We start from the raw sequence: 11,949 nt of genomic DNA on the forward strand, positions 1-11,949 counted from the left end.
AGCTCTCGTCGTACTGCCGTGGATTTACTCCTATACCTCACAATCAACGCATCCTTCGACTTTCCTCCACCCGCCAGGACCACACCACAATCATTCATGCTCGCATCACTTTCTCTTCTTGCTCTACCGCTGGTCTCGACATCTACCCTTGCGGTTGAAGTGCATTCGCATAACGAGCACAACATTGCACGACCACTTTCTGAAAGCTGGTATCAGCACGACGACCATCCAGGTATGGTGTTACCTCACGTCATGCCTTCATCTCGAAACTAACTAACTCGATCAAAGTCCATGCGCTTTTCAAGCGGGCTGGCAACACGGATGGCACTTCATATGCCGCTGTTGGGTCATCCGGTACGTGTTATCTTTCTCTTTGAGATGAAATAATAAGCTCTATCGCAGCGTGGAAGGCTGGCTATCCGACAGAATGGGCAACACCAACAACCGTACCTCAAGCATGGACAGACGCCCTAAACTCTGCTGTCTCTAACAAAGTCATTCCCGATGTCCCTGTTGCAAAGGTCGACACCAGTGGCGCTGATGGCTCTGGTGTACCAACATATCCGGCCGGTGTGTTGACTTCTGAGTCACCTTTTTCGCTATGCTGATCTTGTGGAATAGGAAATGATCCCAACAGCCCTTCTGTTTGTTCTGCAAGCTATCAGTGTAGAATTCCTGGTGATGTTTGGGATGCACCGAACGGCTATGTCGCTCTGAGTTTTGATGATGGGCCTACGAGTGTACGTTCCGCTTGATCTTATTGCTCATTCACCAATCCAGTTGCAACTTTTGAAGGCATCAGATGGACTGTCCTCCTTTCTGCTCTCACAGAACCAAACCGCAACGCACTTCATGATCGGCAGTAATCTGCTCGACTTGCCTGATCAGTTCTCCAAGGCTTTTGGTCAAGGCGACGATATCGCTGTCCATACCTGGAGTCACCCGTACATGACGACCTTGACAAATACCCAGGTGGTCGCCGAGCTTGGGTGGACAATCCAACTCATACACAACTCGACGGGCGGGCGAGTTCCGCGGTTTTGGCGGCCGCCTTACGGTGACAGTGACCTGCGGACCCGGGCAATCGCAAAAGAGGTATTTGGACTGACGACGGTCATCTGGAACCAAGACACAGATGACTGGAGCTTGACCGATACGCCGCCCGGGACTACCCAGGCCAAGATCAACGCGAGCATGACCACATGGCTCACCTCCAAAACCAAGTCGCCCGGCTTGGTCATCCTGGAGCATGAGCTTTCCGACCAGAGTGTGCAGGCATTCAAGAATGCGTATCCGGTCATGAAGAAGAACAACTGGAATGTCGTGTCGTTGGCAACGTTGATGGGGAATGGGACTGGCGCGTATTTGAACGCGGAAACAAGTGGAAGTGCAGTCACGCCGGTTGGAAGTATCTTGAATGCGAAGAATGCTTCACTGCCTGTCTCCTCATCTTCTGCACTCCGCGCTTCAACCGCCATATCCCGATCAACGATGTCCAATCCAACTTCATTGTCGTCACCATCTCCCATTCCTAATAGCAAGAGTTCGAACAACGCGGCTGTGGGAAGGTTTTCGACTTCGACCATTTTTACACTTTGTCTATGTGGACTGTTACTCTCCTTAAGCTTATGACACTGCCACGACTTTTAGATGGACATAATTTAGACTGGACTTTTTATGACGCAGATTTGCTACTAGTACTGAGGACTTCCGAGTATCCAGCCAGTATTAATATTGGCTTTAAATAAAAGATCTCTATATCATAGCGCAACTATAGCGTCAATTTCCAAGTGCTATTCATTGGGTATGCTAGCGGTGGTTTCAGCCTGCTACAGTGTTACTCAGTATACTTAACTCGGGATACCAAACGCGTTGGCTTTTTGTTCCGAGTCGTCACATGGTCGCGTCCAGGACTTACTTCCGCGTATCAATCCTTTGCACTTTCTCTGGGCGTTTAAAATTGGGACGAGTGCTCTGGTCTTCCCTTCATGTTCTCCCCGGCGTCGTGGCAAGATTTGCCCATTCAATATGGTTCTTCTTCAATCACTAGCACTGCATCCTTCATTTTCTCCCCCCACCACCGCTTTCTCGTGCTGCGGCAACGGCGCGCTTTCCGGTGTTTCGACCTACTTAGCCGCTTTGCAAAAGGTAGTGACATCCATTCATTTCACCCCTCTCTACCTTTTTTCTCTTTTTTTTCTCATGCGCTCCAGACGTCAGCCGCTCAGTATGAGCAGGATAATCGAGTCCATCGGCAACGCCGTCCACCACGCTCGAGACAATGCCCATGACCTGGCTGCGGTAACAAAGTCCCTGGCAGAGGAGCATCTCCTCGACATTCCCTATGTCGATCTCACGATTCAAGTGCGTTTGTCGTCTTCTTTTTACGAATAGTTTTTCAGATGTTTTGCAGTTCATCGGTGCCTCTGGCATCCCCAAAGTCGATGTTGTTGGCTCTGCCGACCCCTACTTCGTGGCCAAGCTCGACAACAGAATCTCTTTCGTGTCCGTCTTCGTGTACTATCCGCCATTCACCTCTTAGTATTCAATAGGTCCACCGTCAAAGTCAACACCCTCAAACCAGTGTGGAATGAGATCTGGAGGGTGAAAAACGTTCCCGCCCATGCCAGTCTTTCCGTCGAAGTCCTCGACAAAGACGACGGCGCCAAGGCCGATGATTTCATTGGCAAATTCACCACTTCCGTAACTGCTGGTGCGAAAGAGGCTGAGATTGAGGGACCGCTGCTGCGCAAGGCTGGAGGGACCTTCTGGCTCAAGGTGTGTGTTTTGACGAATTCTTGTTATGAAACTAATGAACCGTAGATTGAGAGCACGAAATCCAACACCGAAGATCCGAAAGCCTCACCCTACACGTTTGACGGACCGATTCGCTTCTCGCGCCACTTCTCGCCAACAGTCGGCTTCCTCACCAACAGCACCTCGGATGACCGCGCTCGGTTGTACTCGACATGGAAAATGTACATCAAGGGTGTCCAGCTCTTCTTTGGCGACACCGTCCAGCAATGGAATCACGGCTACAAGGCCGCCCAAAACATATTTGGCCCAGGGCCCTCATCGATGGCGGTTCGGTCTGGCATTATGGGGGGCCATCGCTTGCTGTATGCCCGTGCAACGACCAACCAGTTTGGGGTCATTGAAGCAGGGCATGAGATTCTCGGCCTTTTGCGAGGGGGAACGCGGGTCAAGCCCGCTGTCTACACTTATATCATCTCAGCGGAGGACGACTCGCTGCGGTTTTCCGAAACGGGTGCCGCCTTTTTCGTCGACTTTGCGTCAAAACACGCGTTGCACGCCAACTGCCATCCCTGTGTCCGCTACTCGGGCGAGTTCCACCCACGGCCAGCGGGAGGCTGGGCCGCATTCAGGGAGTCAACGAACGATGGCGACGTGGAATGGGAGCTGGTCGTCGACAACAACTCGGGGACTTACTCCCCCGACAAAACCCTCCTGCCGACGCTGAAAGCGTTGTTGGAGTACAACTTTACGGGTATGAGAGTATACGCGCTCGACAGGGAAGACCCAGAGCTGGTCCAGAGCAGAGAGGCATGTCGGGCGTATGCTCTTCAGCATCGTGGAATCCGAAAGGAGGATCTCCAGCCACAGCGGCATGGCGAGGAAGAGACGCTTGCGCATCGCGCCAATACGATTTCTGGGGCGCAGCTGGAGAATTATATGGCGTAAATGCTTATTTATTGGGTCTATATGTGGTAGCTTTCCAAATTTAATGGGTTCAGAGTCAACAAACAATTTTACAGTGAGCCTTTTGAGCAGAAGTGCAGCAAGTACTAAGCACATATATAATAAACTGTGCTGAATCTGGGACACAGTGAAAGATAAAAACTGGCCAAACTCGGATCTGGCGGCTGTCGCTTGTTATTTCCACTCAGGTGATGCTGCTGCTGCTGCGATTACCCTGAGTATAGTACTCTCGAGGGGGCAGCATGAAATGATGGTTTGAGGCTAATCTGATAAGCAATGGGAACTATAGTGGGGCACGCCACAAGAAACAAACAACAAGATTCAAAAAACATTGTTATTGACAACAACTGTTATTCCAGGTTGCTACTTAGAAACTGACTTGCCAGCTGCCGCGAATGGTTGGCGACGCGTATCCAATGCCGTTGTAGACAACGAGGCCGTTGGCGTTCAACAACTGCGCGGTGGTGGAGGTGACCACGAGCGTGTAGGTGCCGTAGAGCCAGCCGGTCTGGAAGCCCTTGAAAGCGGCATCACCCGCCTTGCCACACAGGCCCTGGCCTTGCTGGTTGTTGGTGGTGACGTAAATAATGGAGCCGTCTGCCCAGAGGAGCAGGGGGACGACGGAGGATGCAAATTCCTTGTCGGCGGCTGCGACTCGCTCGTCTAGGCTCGAAGTGGCGGCGGCTTCAGCAGCAGCAGGGGCCTTGTCTTTGAGGCTTTTCAGTGCTGGAGCAGAAAGTCAGTTGAGAAATGGACGCGTTGACGATGACCTACAGGCGTCCCAGGTCGACATGTTTTAAAATCAGGGATAATTGGTAGCTTTGGTATGAAAACTGGGGAGACGGTCAATTGAACGACACGAATAGCCCGAGCGTTTGTCAACCGACCTTGGAGGTAAGCGGGCTTGGACTGAGATGTGCTTTCCATATGCTGTTGTTAAATACTCTGCAGCTCCTTTGTCTTTGTTGCTCAAAAAGGCTCGCTCAATGTGATGGAGACATTTGGAGCTGAGGTTGGAAATACTGGAAGGTCGACGCGCCGAATGTAGGACTGAATGTTATTAGAATGTGGGATGTCACATCTCGAGGGGGGAAAATGCGGAGAATTGGCGGAGTCCGTCTGAAAATAGGTTCTCGACCTTGAGTTACAACTCGTCGTACAAATGATAATGATTTGTATGCCGTCCAAGTGAGAAGCGCGAGCTGATTCGGGAACCGAATAGCAAGTGCAAGTGCGCGTCTGACCTCTCCACATCATTGTTGTGTCTGCAGGGGTTTCCAATTGCCGGAATGCCAACATAATTTCGTTGCTGCTGTCTTCTGTGTACCAGGACTCGGAGTTGTGCATTCGCCGGAAGTAACTTGAGCAAGATGCCGTTGAACAGTGTATTCGGACCTGGAGCCCTGTTGTCTAGGAATTCATAGCATAGCCTTAGCTTTTGATGATTATTGAAGTAGGGAGGAGATGAGCAGATCGAGTTATTGTTGTTTTACGGTAAGATTCGGGCACCGGACGGATATCTTGACTTGAGCTTGAATACGTCACAGGAAAATACGGCTGGGCAGAGTAGTACGGCGACATTTGCAGGAAGACGAACTGGAAATAGGAATCACTTGCTTCATGCGTCTCTGTGCTAAATTGTGGCTCCGAGTCAACTGGTCGACGGTTGGTGGTGATTTGTAAGATGTGTCATGATCACGTGGCACTCGCTCATCTCCCAACTTTCTTTTTATAGCGGTATCATCTCAAAGGGTTCATAGTACACGGCGACGGAAGGGGTGTACAACACAAAATACAGATGGGATTGAGAGAACAGGTAAGTACTTGGGACAAGTTGCCAACTTTTGAACTCGGAGTGAATTGTTCCCAGCCCAGGACTGCTGCTACAGGTATGGACTGTTTAGAAACTGACTTGCCAGGTGCCACGAATAGTCGATGACGCATATCCAATGCCGTTGTAGACGACGAGGCCGTTGGCGTTCAACAACTGCGCAGTGGTGGAGGTCACGGTGAGGGTGTAGGTGCCGTATAACCAGCCGGTCTGGAAGCCCTTGAAAGCGGCATCACCTGCTTTGCCGCACAGCCCTTGGCCCTGTTGGATATTGGTGGAGACATAGATTATTGAACCGTCCGCCCAAAGGAGGAGGGGGACGACGGAAGAAGCGAATTCCTTGTCGGCCTCTGCGACTCGCTCATCAAGGCTGGCGGCGGCGGCGGCATTAGCAGAGGTGGGAACATTGTCTTTAAGGCGGTGAAGTGCTATTGCAGGACTTGACTTGAAATCCAGCGGGTTCAAAGGGTGACCTACGAGCATCCCAGGTGGACATGGCTGATGATTCGCTGATTGGGGGAAACTAAAGATAGGTTTATCAGCTATCGATGGCACTGCCAGAGGCAAGCAGCCGACCTTTCAATAAACGAGCGGGCTTTAATTTTCACGTCTGTAGGCTTTCCTTAAATATGCTGCTACCTCTCGATGATCATTATTGTCCGAAGAGGCTCAGTGAATGGCGAGATTTGGAGCCGAGCTTGGAAATATTGTTGATGTTGAGCGTCGACGCACCGAATGGAGGGTTGTATGCTACCAGAATGCAGGATGTCATGAAAGGAAGACAGTGTGGTCAAGTGAGAGTCTTGAGATTGAGCTACGACTTTCATGGCAGAGAACGGCAAATCCCATGCCGTCGCCCTGGGCAGATTCGTGTGGTCTGCCTGGTTGGACCCTGGAGAAATCGGGTCAGAGAGAAGCCGTGCGCAAGTGTGGACACGAACTCTTTGCATCATTTCTAGTGTCAACCTGGTCTCTTAACTGCCAGACTACCGGTGCAAAGTCGCAAGCTGCCATGGTTGGTGCCCCTTGTGCTCGTGCTTATGTGGTTTGTAGTCAGCGCCAGCCTGAGGAAGCAAATTTAAAATGTCGACGCTACCAAGCATGAGCTCCTCAAACCTTACAGCGGAGTCGTCAGTGCTGGCGGCTTCGAGTGAGAGCTTGAGTACTCAGAGTATACTGTGAGTATGTTTTCAAGTTGAACGCGCAACGAACGCGAGTGGGCCCCTACAGTTGCAGTATTCAAAGCTGGCTTCCAAGGAGAAATAGATGCATACACTCTGGTGTTCGTAGAAGAGCAGGGCAACCGTTGACTTCAACTCTCAGTAAACGTTGTAAGCGGCAAAATCATGGGTCGTGACAGTGTTGTGACATGCGTAAAGCGATTTGGCAAGTAAGCTGAGCTTGATTGTTATTTGAGTACATAGTAATACAAAGTTTAGTCCGCAATAAGTATGAAAGATTCAGACAGTATGAGTATGCTAATGTTATCCCAGTTAAAACACCATCGACCAGAACCCACGAATTGAAGGTTGAGCATAGCCTGTGCCTTCGTAGACGGCAATGCCAAACGGGTTGTACAGGTGCGCACTCGTTGCAGTGACTCGGAGAGTGTAAGGGCCGAAGAATAGACTATGTTGGAATCCTTTGAAAGCACCGTGTCCGATATTCCTGGACGGGCCCACTCCATAGTGCTGAAGCCCGTTGGTCCCAAGATGGAGGTTGGTACCATCTGGATATAAGATGAGCCAGACAAGCGACGCATCGAATTCCCTCTCGGCAGCTGCAATGCGCGCGTCTAAGGCCGCAGCGATAGAAGGCTCAGCAACAGCAGGGGCCTTGTTTCTCAAGACTTTCAGTGCTATAGTGGATGATGCTCGATCAGTCGATTATGACTCCGCATATACCATCACTCACAAGCATCCCAATTAGACATAGTTGAGGATAAGATATTGCTGGGTTGGTAAAATGATAAGGCTCGAGGGTCAACACAACAGATGTTGTGACACCGACCTTGCGAGGAGCTTCGAGTCAAAATTTCCGCTCCTCCGCTGCCTAATATACCGGCCCCTCGACGGTGATTGCTCGTCAAGGCTAATGGAAGGTTTGAAGCAGGACTAACAATGTCATTGACGTGTTGAATGTAAGGATGAACGCAAACCACACGTCTCGAAGAAGGTCAATCGGGGTCATATGTAGCTCCATATTTAGAGCTTGTGCCAGATAAGAAAACCCATAACAGATCATCGAGCTTGGGAAATGCTGCGGGAGGGGGGGAAGAGAGTCGCAATTGATTTAGGATTCGGCCTATGACGGGATGGGAGAAGAGCCGGGTCCACTGTCCGGTATTGGGTTCTAAACACCATTGCGAACGCCAGTAGGAATGAAGGCCCGCCGAAAGGCTGTGTATGTATGTAGTGTGTAAACTTGCGGTGGGTTGACGTGATTTGCCAGGGACGATGTCGCCGCTGAATGAGGATAGTGGGACCTAGACCGTCGTCTGCAAGTTGATGTCGGCCTCGTTGTCGTCAAAGCCACACCGGAACAGGTAATCCGTGCCGAAACGCTGAATAACCACTCGCCAGAGTCAACTTGAAGTACTCAGTTCCACCTGCTTGATACGGCGACGTTGGTCGTCCCTACTAGTATACTAGTGGGTGAACGTGACATGGCTTGAATGTTGCAAGAGAGTAAGGACTCGGACTGCGAACGTTGACGATGGATCGAGGAAAGGAATCAACAGAGTGACCGAACGTGACATACTGGGGCAACTGTGTGCGTCTTGGTATCATCATGTGTGGCCAAGTTGTTTGTTATTTATGTAAATAATACGGTACAAAACAAATATTATACATGACTTTAGAAAACGACGGGCCAGCTACCGCGAAGAGGGGGAGGCGCGAAGCCCGTACCGTGGAAGACAATGAGTCCAAAACGGCTGACCAATTTTACATGGTGGGCGGTGATGACGAGCTTGTAAGTGCCAGACAACCAGCCAGTCTGGAACCCTGTGAAAGCGGCAGCTCCGACTTTAGGACACGCGCCCTGTCCAGTTTGGAACTTGTTTGTAATCCAGAGTGAAGTTCCGTCTGAGTAGATCAAGAAGCGAACAATCGAGGCAGCGAATTCCTTGTCAGCAGCTGCGATGCGCTCAGTCAGGGAAGTAGAGGCAGCGGCCTCTGCAGCAGCGGGGGTATTGTCCTTGAGGGCAGTAAGTGCTAGAGGATGTTGAGCACACTGGCAATATAACGCCCGAGATAACACATCGCACAAGTCTCCCAGGTCGCGACGGCCATTGTTCAAAAATAAAAGTCAGGTTTAGGGGGATCGCAGAACTAGAGGGTGTTCAGCTAAGTGACTGCGCAAACGAGGATATGCCACACAACTGACCTTGGAAGAAAAATGGGGGGACGCCGACTGGTGTTTCCGACTGAGAGGTTGTCCTTAAATACCGGTTCCGTTATTACAGAGCTTGCTAGTGTTTGATGGAAAGGCTGCGAACCTTTCAGTAACAAGCAATTGAACGTTGTTCATATGACATTGGGAACGCAAGGGGAATGGATGTCGAATGAAAGATGCCACGGGCCGCGGGAGGAGGCGCCGCCGGAATATGGCGGGTTATTGTCATCGTATTGAGGCTCTAGGAGCTTTGGAGACGCCGGAGATGGCCTTGATGTCCAGAGTTCAGCGGCTGAGCTGGTCAAACATCTTCTATTACCGTGAATGTATGCCGCCTGTTCTTGTCACAAAGAAGCCCGGCGGACAAGTCAAACAATTTGTTACGGGTGAAGCGATCGAAGGAGATGGACACTCTGAGTCCTGGTGGAGCGCGACGAAGACATTAGACCAACATTAGACATTGACAACGACGACACTTTCGAAGTCACGTGCCAAATATCATGCGTTTAAGTATTAATAAGTAATCCAGTACAAGTGCTTATATTTGTAATAGTAAGTGCCAGTCCAATAAGTGCATATAGCTACTGAAGTGGTAATAGTAATAGTCCAAGGAGTCCGATCAACAAAGCACAAGTCCTAGGCCAGCTATTCCGCCGAAAAGAACTGGCAACCAGATGTGAAATGCCGCTCGGAGTCGTTCTGCGTCATTGGAATTCCCTCTGGAAGCGGCGCTCGACGATGGTAATGGGCGGGTAGATGAAGTAGGAAGAATCGAGTTGCCTCCTTTAGAGGTGCTTGCCCTGCCGGAAGTAGAAGATAAACTGAGTGGCTGAGATATGGAAGGGTTCCCGTTCTTCGCATTCGCAATATTCGTTACAAGAGGAACCGCGCCACGGTTATCTGCGGCATTGAGATAGGCGTTGCCATTACCGAAAAGCTGGGCGAGCGACACGACGTTCCAGTTGTTGCTCTTCATGACAGGATATGCGCTCTTGAATGCTTGCACACTCTGACTTGTCAGCTCGTGCTCGAGAATGACTAATCCAGGCGATTTACTCTTCGCCGTAAGCCACTGGGTCATGCTAGCGTTGATTTTAGAGAGAGAGCTGCTTGGAGGCTTGTCTGTCAGCCCCCAATCGCTAGTGTCTTTGTTCCAGATAACCGTCGTCAGCCCGAAGACCTCTTTTGCAATCGCACGGGTGCGGACATCACTGTCGCCAAAAGGTGGACGCCAAAACCGGGGAACTCTTCCGCCAGTTGAGTCGTGGATCAGCTGCATTGTCCAGCCCAACTCAGCGACGACCTTTTCGTTGGAGAGCGTGGTCATGAATGGGTGGCTCCATGTGTGAACTGAATGTTCTCCGTGAGCCATTTGTGAAACAAACGAAAGCTTGCCTGCGATGTCATTGTTGAGATCGAACGCTTTGCTGAATGCATTAGGGGAGGAAAGGATGTTGCTGCCAATCATGAAGTGGGTCGTCGTCTGGCCGTTGGCTTTGAGGAAGTCTAATAAGTCAGCGGTTGCCTGGAAGTCCTCGTCAATTCGACCAGGTTATGATCCAAAGCACTGACATCGGTGGGGCCATCGTCAAAGCTCAATGCCAGTTGCCCTTCCGGCGCATCCCAAATATCTCCAGGTATTTTGCACTTGGCGGTCGCGGAGCACACCTCAGCACTATTGGGATCGTGGCCTGTTTTAACTCAATAAGCTTCCCTGTCTTACAAGAAACATGGCGGTTACCTTTGGGATATGTCGGAATTCCCTCGCCATCGGGGAGGTTTGGGTCGACATAGGCGACGGGGATGTTGGGAATCAGTTTGCTATCAGCAGCAGCCTTCAGTGCGGCGGTCCATATATCAGGAATGTTGTTGGGTGTTGCCCCGGCTTTGGGAAAGCCTTTGGACCATTCTATTTCCGAACATTAGTTGGAGTTGCAAGATGATAACGAGATATGTATAGACTTTCCAGGAGAGCCAACAGGAGCGTAGGTGTTTCCATCTGTGCCACGACGGAAAAGTGTTCTCACTAATGGGAACATGATTAGCACCAAGTATATTTGACGCAAGCATTAAGTATGAGAACCTGGGTGATCGTCTTGATGATACCAAGCGCCAGGGAGATGTCGTGCGTCGTCGTGGCTGGGATGAGCGAAGGAGGAAGCAACAAACAAGCAGAATATGAATGGTGAAAACGGAGGCCGTTGAACCATACGAGTCGCAATGAGGGCAAAACAATATGAAGGAAAAAAGAGCAGGAAGAAAGGAACGAGTGGGGATGCACTCGCAGCAGCAACATGTGTACTTGTACTTTTCGACGAAAATACGGCAACAGCTCGCCGCGTCGTTATCTTGTTGAGATTGATGGATCAATCGTGAAATCAGCCGGAACGGGTGGAGACGAGGAGTGGAAGAGCGGAAGTACTGCAGAAGACTTGATGATCCCTATTCGATGGAAGGAAGAATCTTGACCTTGCGAAGGAGGAAACTTAAGCTACCAGTGCGGCTGGATAGATGAATTCGGATTGTGGCCTAAGACGGGAGTTGCATTCATGGGAATTTCCGGGACGGCTTCGGTCGCCGTGTATCCAACACGTATCTCTTGTTGACCAAACGATGAAACAAAAATAGCCCATGAGCTGGCCCAACTTGAAAGCATTGCCGACGCAGGCGCAGGTGATGAACACATGCAGACTCACGAAACTTCCGCGGAGCTACATATTTGTTGTATCCTCTCCATCGCCATGAAAACGAGCCAAACGTGCTTGATGGGTGCTGACCTTGCTAGGTGGTGATAAACCCTGGATTTCGCTCGTCCTGCTATCGTCGACCGTCGCGGGGGGCGTCATTTGGCTTAGAACATCGCTCAAGTAGCTTGATGGTCGCTTTATCTTCAATGATCTGGGACAAGAACCAAGTCAAGGATGATAGGCTGGCGAGTTTATAATGGAGAGGCGCCCACTGTCCTTTATACAGATTTTACGAAAGATGTGAAGAAGACTAGG

General features: G+C 50.5%; 6 protein-coding genes across 6 annotated transcripts; 2 read left to right on the top strand and 4 right to left on the bottom strand.

Annotated features, from left to right (window-relative positions):
• Positions 1-96: 96 nt before the first annotated feature.
• MIND_00013300 (Carbohydrate esterase family 4 protein) lies at positions 97-1,632 on the top strand (the record flags this gene model as incomplete). Its single annotated transcript, XM_037357105.1, has 5 exons — positions 97-232; positions 289-354; positions 403-570; positions 622-740; positions 781-1,632. The coding sequence occupies 5 exons, from the start codon at positions 97-99 to the stop codon at positions 1,630-1,632; spliced, it is 1,341 nt and encodes a 446-aa protein (XP_037225015.1).
• Positions 1,633-2,202: 570 nt separating this feature from the next.
• MIND_00013400 (C2 domain-containing protein) lies at positions 2,203-3,702 on the top strand (the record flags this gene model as incomplete). Its single annotated transcript, XM_037357106.1, has 4 exons — positions 2,203-2,364; positions 2,414-2,505; positions 2,553-2,778; positions 2,824-3,702. 4 exons carry the CDS (start codon positions 2,203-2,205, stop codon positions 3,700-3,702), a joined length of 1,359 nt encoding a protein of 452 aa, XP_037225016.1.
• Positions 3,703-4,087: 385 nt separating this feature from the next.
• MIND_00013500 (uncharacterized protein) lies at positions 4,088-4,513 on the bottom strand (the record flags this gene model as incomplete). The annotated part of the gene is made up of 2 exons (XM_037357107.1): positions 4,088-4,446; positions 4,495-4,513. The coding sequence occupies 2 exons, from the start codon at positions 4,511-4,513 to the stop codon at positions 4,088-4,090; spliced, it is 378 nt and encodes a 125-aa protein (XP_037225017.1).
• A 2,531-nt stretch (positions 4,514-7,044) lies between these two features.
• MIND_00013600 (uncharacterized protein) lies at positions 7,045-7,795 on the bottom strand (the record flags this gene model as incomplete). Its single annotated transcript, XM_037357108.1, has 4 exons — positions 7,045-7,409; positions 7,466-7,503; positions 7,562-7,665; positions 7,715-7,795. 4 exons carry the CDS (start codon positions 7,793-7,795, stop codon positions 7,045-7,047), a joined length of 588 nt encoding a protein of 195 aa, XP_037225018.1.
• Positions 7,796-8,407: 612 nt separating this feature from the next.
• On the bottom strand, positions 8,408-8,844 carry MIND_00013700 (uncharacterized protein; the record flags this gene model as incomplete). The annotated part of the gene is made up of 2 exons (XM_037357109.1): positions 8,408-8,766; positions 8,820-8,844. The coding sequence occupies 2 exons, from the start codon at positions 8,842-8,844 to the stop codon at positions 8,408-8,410; spliced, it is 384 nt and encodes a 127-aa protein (XP_037225019.1).
• A 722-nt stretch (positions 8,845-9,566) lies between these two features.
• MIND_00013800 (Carbohydrate esterase family 4 protein) lies at positions 9,567-10,946 on the bottom strand (the record flags this gene model as incomplete). Its single annotated transcript, XM_037357110.1, has 4 exons — positions 9,567-10,472; positions 10,520-10,638; positions 10,689-10,856; positions 10,910-10,946. 4 exons carry the CDS (start codon positions 10,944-10,946, stop codon positions 9,567-9,569), a joined length of 1,230 nt encoding a protein of 409 aa, XP_037225020.1.
• Between the last annotated feature and the right edge of the window lie 1,003 nt (positions 10,947-11,949).

Source organism: Mycena indigotica, assembly GCF_014461135.1.
Source record: "Mycena indigotica strain 171206Taipei chromosome Unknown Mind.scaff0001, whole genome shotgun sequence".
In the NCBI taxonomy this organism is placed as follows: Eukaryota; Fungi; Basidiomycota; class Agaricomycetes; order Agaricales; family Mycenaceae; genus Mycena; species Mycena indigotica.